Raw genomic sequence first — 24,098 nt, forward strand, 5'->3', positions numbered from 1 at the left:
TTGCTTCGCTGTGATTGGGTGGAGGGCGGCGAATTCTCCTGTCACGATTTTGGGTCAATCCCACCGGAGGACACCGACCGTCTGAGCCCAGCCGGGACCGAGGTGCTCAGCGGAGGAAGCGAGGGCTGCACACCGGGAGGAGGAGCTGTCCTCTCAGGGGCTGCTTGGACTCGCGACTCGGGATTTGTCCTCCTGCGGCTGTCGGTGAGCACAGGACCGGAGACGAGCAGGAGATCCTCGGTGCTGGAGCGACCAGCCGCCTTTTCATTTGTCGGAGCTGCGGTGCAAAGTCGTTCACGATGCCGGTGTTCCACACCAAGACCATCGAGAGTATCCTGGAGCCGGTGGCCCAGCAGATCTCCCACCTGGTCATCATGCACGAGGAGGGGGAGGTGGACGGGAAAGCCATCCCGGATCTCACGGTGCCGGTGGCCGCGGTGCAGGCGGCAGTCAGCAACCTTGTCCGGGTGAGTTAGAACCACAGCAGGGCGTCACTGCTCCTCTTCACCCGCTCCAGTCACCCAAACTTCCCAACAGCCCAGAGCCTGGTGTGACATGAATGCTTCTTCTTCCATCAGTGTGATAAATCATGAGAAGAGCAGCTCATCAAAGTGTCTGTTCTGCACAGAGCAGGTCCTTCTCATCCCACTGGCTTCCATTCCCATTAATGGCACTTTCAGTTTGATCTCTGCTCGCCATTAAAATGAGATTAAAGTGTCATAGACCCAGCTGACGATCATGTGTGTTTCATGAGCTCCTGCAGTGTCATCTGTGTGTGTGTGTGTGTTTCACATTATTAGGACAAAACACAAGTCCCCATAACGTAAATCATTCCATTTTAGGTTGAAGGCATGTTTTAAGGTTAGGTTTCCATCAGGTTAGGGTTTGATAGGGATAGGTTGGGATTAGGTTTAGGTTAAGTTAGGTATGGTTAGGTACAGGCTAGGTCTACAATAAGATTCAGGTCAGGGATAGGTTTAGTTTTAGGAAAGCTGTCCAGGAAAATAATGTGAGTCAATGTAATGCCCTCTGAAGTTATGGAGACCCGACTGTGTGTGAGTGTGTGTGTGTGTGTGCGTGTGTGTGTGTGTGTGTGTGTCTATGTTTGCATGTGCAACACAACTTGTTAAACTCTGCTCCCGAATAATAATCAGATGGCTGCTGAGTTCAATGAAGTTTGGCGGGCGGAAGAAACGAGTGGTGACTGAATTAACTGAGTGTCTCTGTCTCTCACACAAGCACACGCACACACACACATGTTCCTGCAGCTTTACTGAACTCACTTGGATTATTTCAGAATTTGCAGTTTGTAGAACAATGCATTTAATAGACTGACTGCATCCATTCATGGTAATAACCTCCACAGAGACTACAGCAACACTCTCTGGACATTCATCAGACTCCCACTTGTCCTCTTCATCCCCCTACACCTCCTCCCTGTTCCTTCTATCCCCTGTCTGCTTTTCCTCTTCTGTCATCTTGACTCTAAATGGTCATTTTGAAAGCTTCACTCAGACACTGATGTGTCCTCTGCATGCACTGACTGGAAAAATCAATACCGCCCACATCATTAATGCTGAGCAGAGGTCAGTGACAAAATGATGCATTTGTGACAGGGCCTCACTCACGCAGCTGACAGGAGGAACAACTTTTATTATGCTTGGATTAGCGAAAGAAGCTGGTTCCATGTTGCTTTGTGTCAAACAGGCGTGATGATGATGAACTGTAGGTTTGTGACAGAGTCAGGGAGGGGCAGTGTGGGGTCATGTCTGGTTTACTCTTTTACAATTTACACATAGGGGCCAATCATGTACAGTTCCTGATTCAGTAAAATAAATATTATTTAATTTTATATATATATATAAATATAAAAAAAGGTAATATTCAATGTTTTTATTACTAGTTTTTTTTCTTTTGCTTTCATTAGTTTTGGTGGTTTTACCTTTAAAAATCTTTGATTGATTTTATGATTGATCATCTCTCTACATTTAAGCTGGAACACATGAATCACACAATGCTGCTCCTCTGGCCACGTTTCCTATTCAAGAAAAAATATTCTTTGAGAACAAGTCTGCTGTGGTTTTCATTTGCAGAACTTTGTGAGTGGATTGTAAAAAACGTTCTTACGTCTAGTGAATTCTGCACCTTTTTTGGTCTGAACTGTTGTCGTATCCAGCTCTGACACAACGCTGCTGCCTCCCTTTGTGACACACAAGCTCATTATGACAAATGATCTCATTAACTGATAATGAAAAGGACCATTCAGTTTCAACTCAAACTCTCTGACGTGTATAGATGGATAAAAAATAAAAAAACCTTAAACGCAATACCTTTTACGCAATATCAAGGACTCAGTGACACTGATTTCCCATTGCTTAGGGCGCACCTCTCCATCCCCCCTTATTCTCTGCTTGTCCTTGTGGAACCATCCGGCTGATCCGTCCAGACAGCGAGCAGAAGGAAGCTAATGGCAGCCTCGGGCGTGTCGCTGGGTGGCGGTTGATGGAGATCTGAGGCTACAGGGCTAAAGACACAGTGACTCTGCGGTGTCAGATATGGAAGGCCTCCCATAGCTGACGGGAAAGGAAAGACAAGTTGAAATGTCTTCCTCTGGCCTCAGCTCTTTTCCTGTTGTGTTCTTGGGTTTACTTCTCCACAGCGATGACACAAGCTGAACATGCAGCTGAAGAGGAGGTGATGGATAGTTGTGTAGTTCGCTGATGGAGGAGTGAGAGTTCAGAAGTGGGTGAAAAGAAGGTGTTGAAGGAGAGAAAAGAAGGTGTTGAAGGAAAGCCCAAAAGGATCTTGGTACAATCAGCAGGGGCTGGTTGCTGGGTAGACAAACTTAATTGGATGTAAAGGAAACCGAACACTGAAATACACACACACACACACACTTGAGAGAAGATATGCTTTATTTTAGAAAGCAGATTCAGTTCTACACTTGCGAAGACATAAGTCAGTACACAGCAACGTGCCACCATCTTGAGTCCCACTGCACACTGATACAATTACACTGTTAACCCGTCCAGGGTGGGATCACTGTAGGGGGTACTTAAAAAATCTAGGTCACTGAGAAACACACACAAGATGGTGATGGTGTCAGTCTCAATCTGTCAGAGGTGGATGCGTTGGGTTGTCACTGATCCACCGACAGATCTCCAAAATGCTGGTTGGTTGGTTTAATAGTGTGAGATTGCTGAAGTTGGGGCTGATGAGAGAGACGCCTTCGTGGTGTTTGAGAAGTTGCGTACTCCTGAGGGAGTCAACACAGACTCTTGAGTGTGCCTGGGTGGAGGAGGGGGAGGAAGGAATAAATAGATTTACCGTTGAGTGAAGTGACTGCGGCCTGAAGGAACAGCAGAAAGAGGAGGAGAGGAGAGCAGCGAGAGACTCCCGACTAAAAACTGTCGAAACAGCATGATGCTGAATGAGGGGTGGAAGAGGAGAGATGTGGAGAAGAGGCGAAACAGCCTCTTGCAGCCGGACGCCATCACCCTGCGAGGGAGGGGAAAGTGTCTCTGCCGTCTCCAGTCCAGACTCTGCCAAGCCTTATTGTTCCACCATCAAGATACTAGCCATCTCTGGGTTGTTCTTATTCACTGGAAGATTCAGGATGACTTCACACATCCTCAGTCTCCCCCAAATCAACTCCTAACCTATATTTTATATAAGCCATAAATTTCAATTATTGGGATTGATAGTGAAACGATTAATTCTAACGGCCAAGGGATTGATGGAAAATGTCACATTTGTTTTTCATTCAGGTTTTTTACGTTAGTTTTTTAAAGAAACAATGATCAAAGTCATTATGTGTGTCTTGAAAGTTCCACTATGAGTTATGGATCAAATAAACTGTACAGTAACCCACTGAAAGTTTCCCCCACAACTAAAATCTTAATTTCCCCTTTTTGTGCCGTTGGGCTTATTGTTTTGATTTTACAAGGTACAGGACCAGAAAACAAGTTTGATCATACTATAAACATGCTCAGTACCACACAGCAAATGGACAAAGTTAGCTGGTAACCATAGTGCAGCATTTGCAGGAAGCCAGATATTCACAACATCGGAGTTGGTGGAGACAAAAACAGAGCTAAAAACTTGGGTGAATGTTTAATTCAATAGAATCATTATTTGCCCGACTGCACTTTTTTTCATCATTCTTTGATTGGACTATAGCTGATTTGAGTTGATACCTGTGGATCTGAAAATGGACCTGACTAATTCTTTTTTGTCAGCTTTGACTGACAGCTGTCAGTTGTCTTTTCAGGCTGTTCAGCCACACACACACACATCCCACAACATCAGCGGGTCTCAGCAAACCACTTACCTTCACATTAATTATGTATCGAATAATCAATTCCAAGTGCTCCTGCTTACAGGAAACTGTGTGATCAGTGACCTGATGTGACTCTGGTGGAGATCCATCAACCCTGTTCTCAGAGCTGCATTCTTCACATTTTCCAGCTGTGAATCTAGCTGTTCTTTTAAAGCAGGAACTTCCTCAAGACACACGGAGGCTCTCAGATATTTGGATCATGTCCCAAGTGTTTGTGAACATTAATTATAAGGTTTCACAGTGACAAAATTAAATCCCTGCAGATTTGCGATAATAGTCTATTTCTCATTTTTTTTCCCAATAATGACATTATTTCAGTCAATGCTCAGAGCAGCATAAAATCTTCAGAAATCGATTTCCTTGCTCTGTTTTAGTGTATGACGAGAGGAAGTCATCGGCAGCATTACTGTCTGTAGTTTCAAAATGGTGGGTCAAATCTGAAGAGAGATCAGACGTGAAGACCAGATCTCAGTGACCTGGTGAAACTGGATTTGTTTGAATGTGTTCTATGATGGCGGCTGCCCGAGTCTCTGGAGCCAGGAAGCCTATTAACTGCCTTTAATCGACGCAGCAGCAAGAGACTGATGTCATCGTTTCACTGTAATTGCATCTTAAGTGTGTGTGTGTGCACTCAAATGTGTGTGTATATGTGGTGTTGTAGGATATATATTGTGTGGGAGGGCTAGAGTCAGGCACTTGTGTATCCCTGCGTTTAGGTGTGAGTGTGTAGTTTTGTTCTCGATGTGCCTTTTATGTTTGTGTCCATTTTATAAGATGTCTAGTGTTCAGTACCGATTTGTTTAGTTTCTTACTGTGCTCCAATGGCCCCGGCCATTAGATAAGATATAGATCATTTAATAATTGAGAGTGTAGCTAATAAAGCCTCAGGGGTTCATACAAATGCATCATCATCATCTCAATAGACAGCAAACACAATCTTGGCAGCAGAGCAAGAATGGCACTTAGTCGAGCCCATACCTCCACCTAGGCCTAACTGTCCATTTATGAAACCACACTTACATTCGTGAGAGGAGATCAGGAACTAAATGACACAAACAAAGACAATTATAAGACAACTTTTGCCCATCAAGGTAAAAAAGTTAATTGGGTCAATGTCAAAGAATAAACACATTTTAAACCAGTTGCATATTTTGCTTTGACAAAATATACATATTTAAAATGTTTCCCATGGGTTGGAAAACTTCATAACTGTTTACATATCTGTGAAGCATGAGTATGAGTTGCATGAAGCCAGACTTACAGAAAAATGTAGTGAATCTTTTATTAGACAATGTAATCATTTTAACATTAATCTATTGAAATACACAAATATATAAAACTAAAATAGTAATAATACAAATTAAAAAAATATTAAATTTAGGGCATCAAATACAGTTGTTTGAAAAACATTGCTGTGAAAGGCTTTTGAAAAATCAGTTCTTCCACTTCGATTAGTGCAGTTAAAACACACAATTTAACTTCACGAGGTCCCAAATGCAGAGTTTGCCTGATTTACTGTGGAGAATTATCCGCAAACATTATCAGCGTTTTTGACTCTGTACTGGTGACGAGTTGGTGTCATCACTACAGGCCGCCTGTCTGTGGCAAGGTGTGGGTCAATTTAGATAAGAACAAACAGCTTTCCTCTGACCTGCCCTCATATACGACAACACAGAGCCCAGTCAACCACAGCCTGAGCTGCTTCGCCTCCAAGCCTGACAAATATGACATGCATGCATGGTTGAAATAGGTGCGAATTGATCCGCACCCGTTAACCCATGCAGACTATTAATAGCGCTCACTCGAATACTATTTCCTGTCTCGCTGCAGCTAATGATATTAAAACAAATGCTTGGTTCTTGTGTGTGCCGCAGGTGGGGAAGGAAACGGTTCAAACCACCGAAGACCAGGTGATGAAGAGAGACATGCCCCCTGCGTTCATTAAGTAAGTGTGTGTGAAGCTGGCTTTACAAGAAGAGGCCCTGCTCCCTCTGTCCTGTCCTGCCCTCCCTTTCTCTCTCTATCACTCACACAAACACCCAGTGACAAAACTCTGGAAATGATCCGATTTATCTCAGCAGACAGAGAACTTGTTGAAAAACGGATTCCGGGAGACTTAATGGTCGGAAACGTGGCTGCGCTCCCAGCTGAAACAAAGGGCCACTTCTGAGGCTGAGTGCGGCTGACTGTCCGGCTGCACCATCAGAACCATGTGGCTGTTTGTTGTTTTCCAGCTTGCATCCAGAGAGCTGACAGGAACTCTGAGTGCTGGCTGAGAGCGACCACTCTGCAATACCTTGACTTTGACATCACGCTGTACTAGCTTGCCTGTGTGTGTATTGTCATTTTGTGAATTTTAGTGCTTTTGTGGTAATATTATCTGTTTTCAGCTTGTTTTTCTCCCTAATTCCCTTTCACACTTCCACTTTTTTTTTTTAAGTTCCAGACCTCAGTCAGATCCACACACTGCTCTCTCACTGCTCGCTCTCAGGACACTACACCATAAATCTGACTCACACGGCTTAGGAGGGGGCATGTGGGAATGTGAACTCGCCTAAATATAGATGAACCAGCAGCCATTGATACCCTGACCAACGGGGGTCAAAAACAGGAGGGACTTGACTTTATTCAAGGGCCCTTAAAATCCATCAACTTCTTCACGCTATAACCTGATCACTGAAGTCTGAGGAACAGTCAATTCAAGAAAGAAAATGAAAGATGAGAACTTTTATCAGCCTCGTTTTGTTTGGAAAATGGAGACATCCTCCCTAGTTGTCATTTTACTACAAATGCACATTTCTATAAATCCCAGATCACCCTTAGTTCACCTTCTTATATGTGCAGACTGAGAAAAATCTCATAAATCTACCCACTTGTCTCATGTATGGCCCTTGAGTCTGACCTCTGACAGCTCTGACAGTCCTGATCTATGTGATTTATTTAGGCGATGCATTCCCTCCGTTGGTAAATGTACACGCTGGTTTTTTTTTTCCGACCGCTCGTCCTAAACCTGCTGTGTGTGGTTTTTTTCAGGGTGGAGAATTCGAGCTCAAAGCTTGTCCAGGCGGCGCAGATGCTAAAGGCAGATCCATACTCTGTTCCTGCACGAGATTACCTGATCGATGGGTCCAGAGGGATACTGTCGGGGACGTCCGACCTGCTGCTCACCTTCGATGAGGCAGAGGTGTGTGTGTGTTTGTGTGTGTGTGTGTGTGTGTGTGCATGCGTGTGTTTGTCTCTTTAGGTTCCATGCCTGTCCCTTGAGAGTCACTTTCACTTCAGAGGTTTGGTATCTTTCAGGGAAATATAGCTTTATATAGCTGCACAGAAGGAAGAGGAACTCGGCTTGAAGAAAGTCTGTAATGGAGTCTTGGATGCAGCCAGATCTAATCACCGAGATCAAATGACTTCCCTCTGTAATAACTCAAGAGCGTGTGTGTGTGTGCATGTGGATTGTTCTGCTTATATTGTATGTGAGGATAGGGCCCTTACTAGCTTGCAATGTGTGCGTGTAGATCTGTCAGTGGGTTTGTGTGTGTGTGTGTGTGTGTGTGTGTGTGTGCGTAAGTGAAATCACATTGGACACGTGATAATGCTCATGTCTCATCACTAGCCACATTTTCTTTAAAGAGCAACTTCTCACAGTCACAAGACGTGCATCACAAGACTGTACACACAACACACACACACACACACACACACACACACACACACACACACACACACACACACACATACACACACACACACCACACAAATTACAGGGTTTTTCAACACTTTAAAAAATTAACCTTACACGCAAACTGAATTTTGCTGTTTGATTAAGCAATTTGTCTCTTATCACCATTATCACTTCATTATCAGCCAATGTTTTTACGTCTGTATTCATGATTTTTCTGGCTGTGATGTAATGCCTCTATTGTGTTGTAGGTGCGCAAGATCATCAGAGTATGTAAAGGAATCCTGGAGTATCTGACTGTAGCTGAGGTGGTGGAGACCATGGAGGACCTCATCACTTACACCAAGAACCTGGGTCCAGGTCAGCAAGAGAAACTTATCGATAAAGAAAGAAAGAAAGAATGAGAGATGTTGCTTTAAAGCTGCAACTCAATGACAACAAGTCCATGTGTATATTTCTGCTGTTTAGAATTCTTCAGAGTCTTACAGGAAGAGCCCCCAAGTTTTTTTTAACATAAAGATTTTTTGATTTCCATAATTTGCGATGTTGCAAAAAGAATTCGATTTTCAAAAACGGTAAACATAAAGCATTTTTGGAAAATGGTAATGTTTTGCTGCTACCAATCTAATTGATTCATAAATGTCCTTATAATACATATTGAAATCTCAATTAGGTTTCAGCCAGCTGTCAATATCCTGGGCTATTTCAATACATTTGCAATACATTTGCAATTATATTGGGGCCAGCTTTGGATAAGCATTATATTTGTTAACATCAACAACAAATGCATCAAGGATTTATATCTTTATTATAATTCTTATAAATGCACGAAACTGTATAAATAATTGTCTTAACTTAGTTTAAAAGATCACTACTACATCACGCTCTTTGGCATTAGTGGAGATGTTGACATAAAGCCACTTCCATGAACTGTGCAGTCGACCTTTATGTTAATCAATAGTCTTGGTTAAAGGTTTGTCTCTGATGGAGAAAAACTAAAAGATCTACTGTCTACTGCTCCTCTGACACTAAGATGCTCTGATTAAGGATCAGAGACTTTTCACTGGCATGAGAACAGCAGCATCAACAGGCTATTTATCATCAGAGGTCAATTGTGTTGTCGGTGCACTGCAGCATAATGAGCCCGAGGAAAACTGATGCCAAGGTTTTCTCGCACTTGACTGATGCCGTCATTGGGCAGGTTCAGTCACTCATGAAGTAATGATGTTTGGACGTGTTGGAGCTTTAGTTGATTGGTGAAAACACTGAGGGACACCTCTGATTGTTCAGGTGAAGTTAAAGCTGTGATGCTATCGCCAAACTCATTACCGTTGTGTGCGTTCTACCTGCTGGTTGGTTTGATAATGACAACCTCTAACTCTCACAGGACAATGCGCACTGTACTAGTTTCTCCCTCTCTTTCCTCAGGGATGACCAAAATGTCAAAGATGATTGAGGAGAGGCAGCAGGAGCTGACGCACCAAGAACACAGACAGATGCTGGTCAACTCCATGAGCACTGTCAAAGAGCTGCTGCCTGTTCTCATATCAGGTGTGTACGTGAGTGTGTGTGTCCGTGTGCGTGCATGCGTCTATGGCAATGCAGTTCACTGAGCATCCAACAGTTGTTATAGCAACCCTCATAATTACAGTCATTAGTTAGCGGGGATGTCAGACTGACTAGACACACACACACACACACACACACACACACACAGACAAACACACGCACACACACACACACACACACACACACACACACACACATATCCACCACTGGCAGCTCTACTATCGAATGTCATACTGTATCTGCACCAGAACACAGACACACGGTTAAAGCTTCTGTTACAGCCTCTGTGCTGTGCATTCAAATATCAGTGTTCATTGTGGATGTAATGTCAAACGTTTGGACCTGTGGTTTGGCAATGCATGAGCCATTTTACAATTTAAGATGGCTTTAATCAGTATTTTTATATATAACAATGGATCACATGGTTACCACTCCTAACTGTGGTGTCACACAAAGCTTTAAAGAGTTTTTCCGCACATTGTTTTGGTTTAAAGGAATATGACTTTAGTGGCTAGTAAATTAGCAACCAAGTGGAAATCATAGTGGAATATTTCATTACCTCATTTCCCTCAAGTGCTGGTGGAGACCAAAAACAGAGCTTAAAGAGACTGAATATTGGACTTCACATTCATCAAACAAAATTAATATTAATGAACTTTGGCAGATGTTCGGTGGGGAAAGAAATTTGTCAAATAATTTTTTATATGCTACCCTTCAGGTGGCCAAAAATATAGGCTAATACAGCCAGAAGTCGATTTTATTTGCTCCTATCCGACTATAATCATTCAAACTCATGTTTCCGTCCTCAGCTATAAAGATCTTTGTCTCAACAAAGACCAGTCGAGGTGCCGGCGTGGAGGAGGCGGAGAGGAACAGAAAGTTCACATTTGAAAAGATGAGCGCTGAAATCATCGAGATTATAAGAGTGCTACAGCTCACCACGTGGGATGAAGACGCCTGGGCCAACAAGGTATGTTCTGTGCTGCATATGGGGACTATTCAATTTCCTCATTTTATACCCTAAACTCTCCACATACCTGAATCAAATTCGGCCCCTTTTGCTTTGGAGTGCCTGTTCAAACACACATTTATCCACACAATCCACAAATCGCTCTCTGCTGCAAAGAGCATCACTACAAAAAATCACTCTTTACTTTGTCTCCACTTTTCTTTTGGCTCGATAGTATAACTCCTGGTTTTTCTTTTTCCTTTTCTTTCTTTACCTTTCTCGTCCATTCTTTTCCTCCCTGTAGAAGGTAAGCCTGTTTCTCTGCCCCTCTGCAGTTTCCAGCATGCGAGTGTGTATTTATTCATATATCTGTGTATGAGATCCAGAAAGGGAAATACTGTACAACCCCATGCTGACATATATACTGTATGTATGTATATATCTGTCATGCTGGTATCAAACAGTAAGTACGTGTTGTGTTCAGTCCGCTCACTGTTAGCTTGTGTGATGACGTACAGTACGCGTGCTTCATCACTGTATTACTACATGTGCATATGTTTGTCTCTTGATGTCCATTTGAGTCAAATGGCATGAGATGACAGTTATTAACAAATGTATTATGAGTTTCAATGATGGCATTTGTTTCCCGTGCTGCTCATGTTTATGGTGTGATACAGTCATTGATAACAAATTGAGAAAACTTTTAAATCAGAGTGAAATGCTATGGAAGTATTTTGGGAACATATGTTACAGATAGTGGGATGTTTTACCGGTGAAGATAAGATCTGATTGACTAGTCGAACCTGTAACCCTGCATGTTTTCTATGTGAGACACTGGCGTGTGTGTGCGTGCGTCCATGCTTGCGTGCGTGTGTGTGTGTGTGTGTGTGTGTGATTGTGTATGTGTGTGTGTGTGTGTGTGTGTGTGTGTGTGCTGTGGACAATTGACAGTACTGCATACTCTTTTTGTTTGAGCATCAAGTGTGACTGTCCTCTGCTCTGGTTATGAATTATGGAAGTAAACTGCTTGCTGTTCAGACACATCCATAATAGATGAGCTGTATTGAACGGTTCCACTTAAGTGGATCATTCTCCTCTGAGCTGGAAAAAAGGCTTTTTTTCTCCATCTGGTGTAGAAATATGTGTTTGTGGCATCTTAACTGTGAGATTGTTGTCCTTTCTATATAATTCTAATTTTCCACTTAATTATAAATAACAATATATTTTTTATCAACTAATCAGTTTATAGGTCCGTGTATACAGGTCCCACTTTACAATACAATATAAATAATGCTGTTAATCATGATTTTATGCCTCATGAATAAATAATTTAGTGCAGCATTAGAGATTAATATAAATGAATGATAATGAAAGTAGACTGTGTTCCAATTTAAGTCATAATTAAGTCATAAATTGAGCAGCAATGCTTTTTGAACAGTAATCATTTATCAATACCCATTATGCACTTTTAAATAGTCACCAAGGTTGGAGCTGTAAATGTTTTTAAATAATAATTAAAATAGTAATGATTAAACTACTTTACATACAAATTAGAGGTCATTTTTTTATATTCCTGTCAACCCAAAGATCAAAACCAACAGGTTTTACTTGTCTACCCAGAAACTGCTTTATCTTCTAAATGGAAGCTTATCAACAGCTCTGTAATTGCCTTTGCCAAGGAAGTTTGAATTCTACAAAAAACATTTGACAGATTACAGCAAAATGGGTCAGGGAAGAACCTTCGGTGCAGATCCAGAATTTTTTTATAGGGTATTATTGTACATATTTGTTTATTTATCAGAAAATAATTCATCTATCTTAATTTTTCTATCCAGCATGTTCTGAAGACTGAAATTTATGAGCAGTTTCGTATAAAAATCTGGATCCAATAAAATGACTGTGGTTTCATAAAGGGACTGTTGGACCTTTGCGCCCCTTCTAGTTTATGTTGAATCAATCTCATCTCCAGAGAAAACCTACAGCTCATGTCTGTGACTCAATTTTCTAAGATTTATATCCCCAGTTAGACTGAATGGAATCAGGGCTGAGAGCTACAGGCAGGACAGAGCAGTTGGAAGCAATAGACACACCATCTGTAAATGGGATTTGTTGACACTAAGCAAAATATACAATAATATCAGCTTATTCTTCAATTAAGGCTCATAACCTATTCATCCAGTTTATTTTAGAACATTATTGTTAAAAAAGTCATGAACCTGTGATTGATTTAATACCCACTCACCCACTCACACAATGCTGTGTTTTCTCTCTACCTCAGGATATGGAGGCTATGAAGAGATCTCTTGCTTTGATCGAGTCTAAGATGGCACTAGCTCATAGTTGGCTCAAAGACCCTCATGGACAGCCAGGTAACTGTGGGGGAGTTTTTTCCTCATGCTAAAAATTTCAATCAACTCTTCGGATGTCACATCACAGTCTCATCCTTCTGTGCCTTGCCATCCCCAGGTGGCCACGGCGAGGTCGCCCTGCGTGTGATACTGGACGAAGCTGGTAAGGTGGGAGAGCTGTGTGCCGGGAAGGAGAGGAAAGATATTCTTGTAACTACCAAGGCTCTGGGACAAATGACCGACCAGGTCGCAGATCTACGAGCCAGGTTTGTATGAGGGAATTTTAATGAACCCAGTGCAAACATATTATATCTTGTCATCACGTCACATGTTAATTGTTTGTGTGCAGAGGCCAGGGCCAGACCCCCGGGTGCATGCAGCGTGCCGGCCAGTGCTTGCAGGGCTTAGACTTGTTATTTGGCAAAGTGGACGGAGCTTCCCGCAGACTGGAGGCTCTCATCAACGCCAAGCAGGCCATCGCCAGGAGGCTGGACGCAGCACAGGTCAGACAAAGCAGCAACCCAGTCATCCATATTAACCTTCCCCCAGGTGAATCATATCTACTCCATGCATTGTCCTATTTCTGCCTCATGTTTTGGTTTAGTTTTATATTTCCAGCAAGTGGGGGAGTAATTCCATAAATGACTGTGGATTTGAGAAACTGCTTATAACATTCAACATTTAGTGAACTCGTCTCATTGTTGAGGCTCTCCTGTGGTGTTTTTGTGCAGATTTATGTTGCATATTTCATTAGAAAAGAACTTCTTATATGTGTGTTTCCTTAGGCCTGGCTGGCTGATCCTAACGGAGGTCCCGAGGGGGAGGAGAACATCCGAGCGCTGCTTGCAGAGGCCAAACGCATCGCTGACCTGTGCGAAGATCCCAAAGAGAGGGACGACATCCTGCGCTCCATCAGTGAGATCGCCGGACTCACCGCCAAACTCGTGGAGCTCCGCAAACAGTACGCTGTCCCTGCTCCGACACACGCACGCCTAATATTGTCTTGTGATGACTATAAGTAACTCCTAGACACTCTTTTTTTCCAGAATCAAACTTCAGCCTCATGTCACCAGTAGATGGCATATTTTACCTGCCTGGAAATTATGTTGTTGCCTGTCAACCTTGGGCATCAGTCCAAGCATAAGGTCTTTAACTTTTTGAATATGGTGTGGAACCGATGGGGCCGTGGTGGTGATGTGGTGGGTCGGTTTGAGGAATCATATTTACGAGACCTTAAGAGAAAATAGCACTTTCTTCAAGGTTCATGCCACTAAAATAAGTTTCAGTTTGGGTTTGTGACAGTATGAGTATAATACATTTACTGCAGTGCAGAGATTCATACCAAGATGAGTCACCACCAGGGACATATTTTATGTTCTGCACCTCCACTGCATGTATTGCCCATAAAAGGAAACCAGAGAAACCCAGCTGTTGACCACATCCTCACCACAACTTTCTATGTAGTTATATTTCCTTTCTTGTATTAAGCTAAAACTGCCCTATAAGGGCTTGCACTGTACCTAGGGGTTATATACGACGTCAGAAATAGTAGATGGCAATATGACAGTAAAAAAAAACTCATTATACACAAACAATTAAGTTGACAAAAGATGGAGAAGTGGCATTAGCCTTCGAAGGTGTTATTTTCCTTTAAGAACAGTGTCTAACAGGGAATTGGTGAATTTCAGGCTGAAAATCGGTATTGTATTTGTTCTTTTAATCATCTCTGTCTGTCACTGTCTCAGGGGCAAAGGTGACAGTCCGGAGGCCCGTGCACTGGCAAAGCAGATTGGTTCGGCGCTAATGAACCTGCAGTCGAAAACCAACCGTGCCGTGGCAAACATGAGGCCTGCAAAGCCCGCCGTCACCTTGGAGGGAAAGATGGAGCAGGCCCTCCGCTGGGCGAACAACCCCGGGGTGGACGACAGAGGAGTAGGTGAGTGCGGTCGGATGACGCCTCTGGGGAAGGATGAGGTAGTAGTTTGGTTTTAAAAATAAATAATCTGACCTTCTACGCCTCCCGTCGGCCTCCTGCATGTGAACGATGGAGGGGGTGTGTGGGCGGTTATGGCAGCGATTAGACATCAGATACGGTGTCTTGAAGGATGCAAAGCGTTTTTTGAGTCATTCAGGAAACGGTTCTGAATGAGCGACAGAAATGGCCGTGCTGCAAACTGATGTCGCTTCCTTTCCCCGAGCATTAATCACCCACTGACTAACTTGACTTGTATTGTTTGTTTTCGCGTGCTGGTGTATCCCCGTTTTGTCATCTGTCTTTTTCCTATTTCCTCCCATGCTTCCCTATGGAAGCAGAGTGTGAGAGGCTGCAGTGGATCACAGGTACCTGCCTGCTGTATGCTTTCTGTGAAGATATAAACGAATTATATAGAAATCAATGAGGTCAGCATGTGACACTTAACACCGCAACGTCTAATTTACAAGAAAACATATGTATTTCAAGAAAAGAGAAGTCTTGAGTCATTTCTCATCCTTTGTCTTTCAGTTCCTGTGAATGCTCCATTTGCATAAAAGCACCTGTAATTTATGTATCTGGGGTTTTATGATTGATTCTGCCTTATCTCTCTCCCCAGGTCAGGCAGCGATCAGAGGAATGGTTGGAGAAGGGAGGAGGTTGGCAGGAGGCTTGTTAGGCCCGTATCGACAGGACATGATTGGACGCTGCGACCGAACAGAGGCCCTGATGGGATCTCTGGCAGAAATGGCGGCCAGAGGAGAGGCAGAGGCTCCTCACGCACGAGCCACAGCCGCGCAGCTGCAGGAAAGCCTCAAGGTAGCTCACGGACACACACATCATTTTTATTTATAATAAGAAATGAATGCTGTGCAACCAAATTACCTCTGTGGGCATTTTAGTTTATATTGAAGATCCCTATATTTCTGAGTATTAGTTTAAATCTTAACGATTCACACCACATGTATAATATTTCCATGTCATCAAATGCTGCAGTCATGAAAAACATGACAAAAACAAGTATTGGTGCAGAGCTCCCCCTTGTGGCCTGATACGACACCCTCTGCTCCCACCAGGACCTGAGGCAGCACATGCAGCAGGTGATGACCCAGGAGGTGTCCGATGTTTACAGTGACACCACCACCCCTATCAAGCTGCTGGCTGTGGCTGCAACTGCTCCAGCTGATGCCCCAAACAGGGAGGAGGTCAGTAGCACAGAGAAATATGTGAACATGGTTACAGCAAATAAACCTCATTTCTACTGAATCTGCACAATCCAGATGTTGAGCGTGCAACGTCTGATGATATATACATTTGTGTTGGCGACAGGTTTTCGACGAGCGTGCAGGGAACTTCGAGGCCCACGCAGGTCGGCTGGGGGCGACTGCCGAGAAGGCTGCTGCCGTGGGAACAGCCAATAAGACGACAGTAGAGGGGATTCATGCTGCTGTGAAACATGCCAGGGACCTCACGCCACAGGTGCTCCTGTTTGCTCTAGAGTCCATGATATACTGTAGCACCGACACTGGTGAAACACAAAGCTGTTAGAGTCCGTCCCATGCTGAGGTTAACATGTTTGTGAATGTACCAGGTGACCTCGGCTGCTCGGATCCTGTTGAAGAATCCTGGAAACAAAGCAGCGTACGAGCACTTTGACACCATGAAGAACCAGTGGATTGACAACGTGGAGAGACTCACTGGTGAGAAGCTTCTCAACACTTCTTGTGTTTCAGTAATTATTGACAATCTCACATTTTGAACATATAGATCTCCCAATCTACAGCTGGGATTACAGAGGTTAATCCTAGTGTATGTGTGTGTGTGTGTGGCGTCAGGTCTGGTGGACGAGGCCATCGACACCAAATCTCTCCTAGACGCTTCCGAGGAGGCGATAAAGAAAGACATCGACAAGTGCCGAGTTGCCATGGCAAATGTTCAGCCCCAAATGCTTGTTGCCGGGGCAACAAGCATAGCAAGACGCGCTAACCGGGTCCTGTTGGTGGCAAAGAAGGAAGTGGAGAACTCTGAAGACCCGCGCTTCAGAGACACGGTGAAACATGCGTCAGACATCCTCTCACATACAATCTCCCCCATGGTGATGGACGCCAAGGCGGTGGCTGGAAACATTCAAGACAAAGGTAAAGGAATACACCACGAATCACATGTTCAATATACTGTTCTGTGTGAGAAGGAAACACAGTGTACATTCTCTTCTATGCAGCTCTGCAGAAGGCCTACCTGGACTCATGTCTGAGGATCCTGGGTGCCGTAGGAAAAGTTAGAGAAGCTTTCCAACCTCAGGAGCTTGATTTCCCTCCTCCTCCTCCTGACCTGGACCAGCTCCATGTAAACACACATACACACACACACACGCACACACAGGCTGTTGGTTTATTTTACCAGTGCAGTCATTCAAATCTGTTGCGATTTATATACGTTGAGTTTTTAGGTTTTACACCTTGAATCGAATTTCCAGTCTTTAAATGTAATAGTCTCTTTATATAGAGTAAAAGTATTTCGAAGTATTATTATGTCATTAGTGTTTGCATCGAGTTCAGATTGAAAACATTTACATTTAATAGCAATATAATAATGATAATCAATTATAATGTAACATTACACTTAATTTCTATAGCATAGTTCATGCAATAAATGCAGCATAAAGGCAAATAATCCAAATCTATAGTAATTCATAGCATATGTACTAAAATAAATAAATCTAATTCAATTTAAAGGGCAACGAATGGTTAAAGAAAACTGTGTCTTGAGATTTTGTCTAGCGTTCCACTGTGTCAGGGTGTGATTCATGACGGATGACTTTTGGTTCTGACCTCAGGAACATTCAGGAGGATTTAGCTGGAGGAGCAAAGGAGGCTACCAGGCAAATACGTCATAGTTATGTCAGAAAAAAAAAAAAACTTTTCAGGGATTTAAAAGCTGATAAAACACCTTAAAATGAATTAGGATTAATGTAAGCTTCTATAGTCACATGTAATGCACAGAACAGAAGAGTGATACAGCCCAGTGTGCTGTTGATAAAAGTTCTGTCTGTGGAGAGAAAAAGACTCTGAAACTACATTTCCAATGCAACACTCATAAACCAGTTCAGGGTTGAGAATAACGTGACTGTTATCAACCTGTTCCTTTGTGTTCAGTGCAGCTTCTCAGTCAACTGGGGTTAAACCAATTCTACACGCTGTCACATGTTTCATCACAAGGTCTATTGTGCAGTTTTTATCAAATGTAGCATCTTTCAAACTATTCTGGATCAGTAGTTTTGTCTCCCATGACCCTCTTTGCTCTTCAATACATATTTGTACATAATGTGTGTGTTTGTGTTTATTTTCCAGGTCAGTGATGAGCAGGCGCCACCCAAGCCCCCGTTGCCAGAGGGCGAGGTGCCGCCGCCACGACCCCCTCCCCCAGAAGAGAGGGACGAGGAGTTCCCTGAGCCAAAGGTCGGGGAGGTGCTCAGCGAGCCCATGATGGTGGCGGCCAGGCAGCTGCATGACGAGGCGCGCAAGTGGTCCAGCAAGGTCAGTTCACACAAACGTTCAAAGGAATATAACAGTCTGCACAATCATCCCATTAAAAGCCAATCATTTCAAAATCTGATATTCAGATTCATACAGTTCTGGGTAGAATAAGTTGGCTGGTTTCGTGATAAATCCATATTTCATATTAGCGCACGTGTTTTGGATGATCTAAAGGTTTAAATTAAAAACAAAAAATTCCACCATGGAGATCACATGTTTTTGTTTTTAGCCCATTGACATTGATGTCTGCCTTTGTCACCAAACGCAATGTTGACGTGTTCATCTGCATTTTCATACTTTGTTTTCTTAGTTGTTGTTGTTTCATTTTTGTATCTGTATCGTGTTTGAAACATCATCAACACATCCACTGGCTCACTGTAAATCTCCTGCTGTGTTCTCACATGGGCTCATGCAGACATTCTCCGGAGTTTTATATTTGGCGACTGGCCGGAGCCTTTCACTGAGACTTCTGCGTTTTCACGTACAACCCCTCTGGAGAATGTCAGGAGATTATCCGGGGGGTTCAGTTCAGCACTTCTCACATACTGGGAATATCCTGAAACCAAGTTTTAGTTTCTGAAATCATGTGAACCTGAAATGTGGAGATGAGTGGCTTTATCCCTTCTTCAAGAGGAAACTGTAATCTGTTCAAAGGTTTCGAAAACATAAGGAGAAGCACATTATGTTTAAAGTAGACCTTACTTGCTAATCTTTTATCCATATTATGTCTATGTTTCTTCTATGTGTGTGTGTGTGTGTGTGTGTGTGTGTCCAAATGTTTCTGTGTGGAGGAGCTGTGTGAAGGAACAGTTATGTTGTGTATGTATATAACCAGTGATTATCCAGGAAAAATGTCCGGTTGCTCTCTTTTCTCTGAGAAGCTTGTCACCGTTTCCCCCTCTGTCGCTCTCATGACAGTTTCTCCTCACCTGTTTTATGGTCCGTGCATCAGAGGTGTCGCTGGAAACCAGGCACAAGAAATGTCTTATAATAAGCACTGCACATTGTTCCCCATCACACTCCTAAAAGGAACCTGCCCACTGGTTTGGTTACAGTTAGACCCAGTTTGACTGTGCAAATGCTTTACAAACCACAGCCTCAGACTCAGGCACATCGACCCCCTGCTGCCGGCTCCTCTCTCTTCTTTCTTTCTTTGCCCTGCACTGAACATCTCTGCCTGAGCGTTCAGTTTCACCCCCCCCCCCCCCCCCCCCCCGCTCCTTTACAGCCTTCGCATCTGCTCCTCCTTTGTTCTTCTGTTCTTCCATCCAGTGCCTCGCATACTGTACTAAATGCTTCCTTCCCTCCTCCCGTCCCTGGCTCTCCCTCTCCCCCTTCTTCTCCTCCGCGTTCCTCCTTTCCCCCTCCTCCCTCTCCTTCCTTTTCCATCCCAAATCGACCCTACTCCTCCAACCACCCCTGCCCCTGCACGCCCAGCCTGAGGATGAGGAGGTGGTAGAGGAGAGGGAGGTAGATGATGACGATGAGTTTACTGATGGTGAGGATGACTATGAGCCAGAGCTGCTGATGATGCCCTCCAACCAGCCTGTCAATCAACCCATGCTGGCAGCCGCCCAGGCTCTCCACCAGGAGGCGCGCAAATGGTCCAGCAAGGTCTGCGCACGCACATGCACATGAGTGCTCACACAACCAGATGTGGCTCAGATGTTTTTTTGTAAATGGCGTCAGCTGTTTGGAGCTGCACATGCACACATCCACGCATGAAAACACACAAGAAAACACCCTGCAGGACAAACCAACACCCTCTGGAGCACGAGCTGACAGTCACAGCATCTGCTCTGCATCTGTCACCACGGAGAGCAGCTGTCGTTGCCTCAAACTCAAACACACGGTTGTGCTGATGCTAATGCTCAGGTTGCACTAATAGGTCGAGGGTTGTCGGAATGGCAGGTTTGTTTGTTTGTTTGCACCACTTAGTATAAACTGCTTCTCGCCTCACAAGTCCCTCCCCCTGTGTTCACGACTAGGTAAAATGGTTTTCGCTGTTTTCGCTGTTGTCAGTCACTCGTTGTCTGACTAACCTGTGAAGCCAAGGATGGCAGTTTCCCCAAAGACCTGTGGGTGACGTATCTTTGCCATTTAGACTGCCTGCTCAGCCAGCATGAGGCCTGCTCCTGCTTCCTGGAGCCCCAGGGTGTGTACTGATTCCCTCCGGCTCTGTGAAGGTCACCTCACGGGTTCTAACCTCTGTGATGAAGGGGAGATCACAGTTTCCTCCCAACTACAATGGTTCTAAATTTCAGATTTATCTTCCTCCATTGGGGTTGAGGAATATGTGCTCACGTGCCCTGACACTGCATGCAGCCTTCTCATTAACACGCTTGAAGACTTTGTGCCGTTTTTTTGCTTTTGTATTTCAAATTCATTCAGCAGCATTCGTCTCTAATATCCCACATTTGGATTCTCATCGGAAAAATGTGTGGAATCATGACCCACACAAAATGCTCCTCTTGCATTCCTATCTCGCATCCATTATGGTGCTCACAGCCCTGACTGCTTCCTCGTCCTCCTGCTTCTTCACAGGGTAACGATATCATCGCGGCGGCCAAGCGCATGGCTCTGCTGATGGCAGAAATGTCCCGGCTGGTGCGCGGCGGGAGCGGGAACAAGCGGGCGATGATTCAGTGTGCCAAGGACATCGCCAAGGCCTCGGATGAGGTGACGAGACTGGCTAAGGAGGTGGCCAAGCAGTGCACCGACAGACGCATCAGGACCAACCTGCTGCAGGTAAGAACACACAAAACAAAACGCACAATGAACAGTCTTGTGTGTCTCGTCCAGAAGATGCTTTACATATTTCTCTGCTTCCGCAGGTGTGTGAGCGCATCCCGACCATCAGCACGCAGTTGAAGATCCTCTCCACCGTAAAAGCCACCATGCTGGGACGGACAAACATCAGTGAAGAGGAGTCAGAGCAGGTAAAACTGGACTTATACCAGAATTTATCACACAATTTATTCCAAATTATCTGCGATATCAACTTAGAACTTAGAGCGAATAAGAAGTATGTCAAATAAATCTATATAATTCTGTTCTTGGTTGAGGTAACTGTATCAAAACCCAGTTTTGCTGAGAGATCAATAGTATTTCTGATTCTGAAATTCACAAACAAAACCATTCATAACTTTTAGCTTTTTCTCTGATGTTACAGCGGCTTTGACCTTTGATGAACTGGTATTTAGTTGGAGACCTACAGTTACTTTAGTGACTGAATTACTGAACGAATTCCTTAGTGACACTGATGACGAAAATATTCTATTAATTGTCGTCAGGTCATGGCCGATTCCTAATCTGTCAGTATCACATACTGATTCAGCATATTGTGTGTATCTCAGTGCATCTCTAATAACTTTTGGTAGTGAAAAAGTACATTTATTTAAGCTTTTTCATTTAAATACTGTAGTTGCTAAAGGCTTAATAAAAAATCAGGAGGTCATTCAATCCAAAATTTAACGAAAAAGCTAAGAGAAAAGTTCAAATACAAATTTAAGAAGCAAAACATTAAGTTTTTTTACATGAATGTGTTGATATTTAGTGTTTTTGTTTGTTTATTTTTGTTTAGTTAATACAAATTGTAATCTGAATTCTTCTTCCAATACTTACATTTTTACCAACCTCTGTTATTAATTTATCAACTGCTTCACCCAATGTTTCCCCGACCAGGCCACAGAGATGTTGGTCCACAATGCCCAGAATCTGATGCAGTCAGTGAAGGAGACCGTCAGGGAAGCAGAAGCCGCCTCCATCAAGATCCGCACGGACTCAGGATGCACCCTCCGATGGGTGCGCAAGACCCCTTGGTACCAATAAACAAACCTGGTCACTGAAAACACAGCGACAGCACACACCTCATGTCGGAGTCATGACGTGCACACCTATCGTGTGCGTTAGATCCGGTACCGAGCAGGTTTCATTCACCAGAGTGAATTCAGCTTTGCTCTCCACTTCCCTTTATCTGTAACTTTTTAATATATATTTTTATGGTATGTTGTGTTATGAGAGTCTATCCAAATCCCAAGTATATATATTTTTTGCATGAAAGTTTTTTTCTATTTTATAAAAGTAGATTATGACATTAAGATATTATCTCCTAGAAGAAATAAAATGTTCACTCAGTGTTATGTTTTCTTTCAGGGAGTTTCTTATTGTCTATTGTATATACACTAATTATTTGTTTTATGGACTCAGCGATGAGTTTGTCACTAGAGTGTGAAGTAATGTGGGAGCTGATGACGGGCTCTCCACTCTTCATGTTTACTTTTAGTAATAACTCTATTCTTAACTGTGGATTTTAAGGTGACACGCCCTCACTGCTGTCCAGTGAAGCGTCTGTACGCAAACAACTAAAAGTTATTCTGGATCAAAGTGTTTGACAGCTTGTAGGCCAAAGCTGCAGTTTCTAAAACAATAGTACAGTAGTAAACAGTAGTAAAACAAATTGTTGATTGCAGGAAGGTTGATTCTTAGACATGAGGTTTTCTCAGTGGTAGTATGAGTGACAGTAAAGCAAAAGTTAGTTCAGGTGTTTTTATGTGTTTTGAGTTGTTTTAATTTCTGTCACAGTGAACAATACCAAAGGTTTTTATTTTCGCACTGTATAAGCTCCAGGTTTTTAAAAACAACAACACAGACCCTTTTTATTTAGGGAATTGGAGGACTTTTTGTGTTTGATTTTTTTGCCAAATACAAGAGAGAACGCTTTCTCCTGCTTTGCATTTTGTAACCAATTGTATTGTCTTGTTTCTGCACTATCTCTATAACAGTTGAACTGTTGGGATTTCTTTTCCAAAATGAATCAAAATCAATGATTTTAAACCTTTTAGACTTTTCTCCTAAGTAGTCTCAATCTGAATAACTTTAATTTTAGCGCAGATTTTCTAGGCAACCCAGGTGGTTTGAGAACAAAAACAACCTTTTAATGTGAAATCAGACAGTGATTTTGTTTTTTTTGTCTGTTTTTTATAGGTTTAAATTTAAATAACTCTTATAAAGGTGTTTTTGTCTGGAATACCTACACAGCTGTTTAAAAGCTTCATCACAGGAAACTCCTCAATATTAGGTGGAACCAGATTGTTATTCCCTAAACAGTATTTATTTTTTACAATGGCAACTTTAACTGTTAAATGGAGAGTTTGTACGTGTGCCTGTGTGTAAGCGGCTTCACTTCGACAGTACAAGTGAGCCGTCCATGTGATGGAGAGCTCTGAATAGCAGCACAGAATGTACGCCGCGTCTTTATTTTTGATTTGGGCCTACTGAGCATGTAGCAGTCACATGACCCTTCACTGAGAGCGACAGGGTGTAGTTCTTTGTGTACCTGATGTGTCCATCCACACACTGAATGTATTCTGATACAGCTTCTAGCCCTGCCAACACATCTGCTGTGCCTTGGAAGAATAAAAGATAAGAATTATGCTTTGGGAGTTGGCCTCTTGATTCACTGCTGTCAGCACGTAAACACATGACTCCATGTCCTGAGAGTTGAATCAAAGTATTCAGTGTTTTTTACAAGTTGACCTAAGTCATTTCAGCATACTAATACTAAAGCAGGTATACTGTTAGGCATGTCAAGTTAATATAATTCAGCATGTCTGCATGCTAATTGGTGCTAAATGGCACTAGAGGCAAAGTGCAGCCGAGACTAATGAGGTAATTTTTCAAATATTTAGACACAAACTGAAATAT

General features: G+C 43.1%; 1 protein-coding gene across 2 annotated transcripts; it reads left to right on the top strand.

Annotated features, from left to right (window-relative positions):
- Nucleotides 1–59: 59 nt before the first annotated feature.
- Nucleotides 60–23,828, top strand: LOC133966449 (vinculin-like). Of its 2 annotated transcripts, XM_062401385.1 has the most exons (22): nucleotides 63–467; nucleotides 6,214–6,284; nucleotides 7,373–7,523; nucleotides 8,270–8,378; nucleotides 9,447–9,569; nucleotides 10,397–10,557; nucleotides 12,815–12,905; nucleotides 13,003–13,150; nucleotides 13,234–13,387; nucleotides 13,670–13,845; nucleotides 14,630–14,820; nucleotides 15,476–15,675; nucleotides 15,933–16,061; nucleotides 16,186–16,335; nucleotides 16,448–16,556; nucleotides 16,692–16,994; nucleotides 17,078–17,202; nucleotides 18,207–18,392; nucleotides 19,830–20,006; nucleotides 20,937–21,140; nucleotides 21,227–21,331; nucleotides 22,077–23,828. In XM_062401385.1, the coding sequence occupies exons 1-22, from the start codon at nucleotides 300–302 to the stop codon at nucleotides 22,221–22,223; spliced, it is 3,378 nt and encodes a 1,125-aa protein (XP_062257369.1). In that variant the 5' UTR covers nucleotides 63–299; the 3' UTR covers nucleotides 22,224–23,828. The 2 variants fall into 2 exon arrangements, with proteins under 2 accessions (XP_062257370.1, XP_062257369.1); XM_062401386.1 differs by lacking the exon at nucleotides 19,830–20,006 and having other exon boundaries at nucleotides 60–467.
- The last annotated feature ends 270 nt before the right edge of the window (nucleotides 23,829–24,098 follow it).

This window comes from Platichthys flesus, chromosome 12 (genome assembly GCF_949316205.1).
Source record: "Platichthys flesus chromosome 12, fPlaFle2.1, whole genome shotgun sequence".
NCBI lineage: Eukaryota > Metazoa > Chordata > Actinopteri > Pleuronectiformes > Pleuronectidae > Platichthys > Platichthys flesus.

Bases quoted from the DNA above. Each gene is read 5' to 3' on its own strand.
- LOC133966449 (XM_062401385.1), top strand. From the start codon at position 300: ATGCCGGTGTTCCACACCAAGACCATCGAGAGTATCCTGGAGCCGGTG. The intron at 17,203-18,206 runs GTAAACACACAT...TTTATTTTCCAG, and splicing joins CTGACCTGGACCAGCTCCAT to GTCAGTGATGAGCAGGCGCC. The intron at 18,393-19,829 runs GTCAGTTCACAC...CTGCACGCCCAG, and splicing joins CGCGCAAGTGGTCCAGCAAG to CCTGAGGATGAGGAGGTGGT.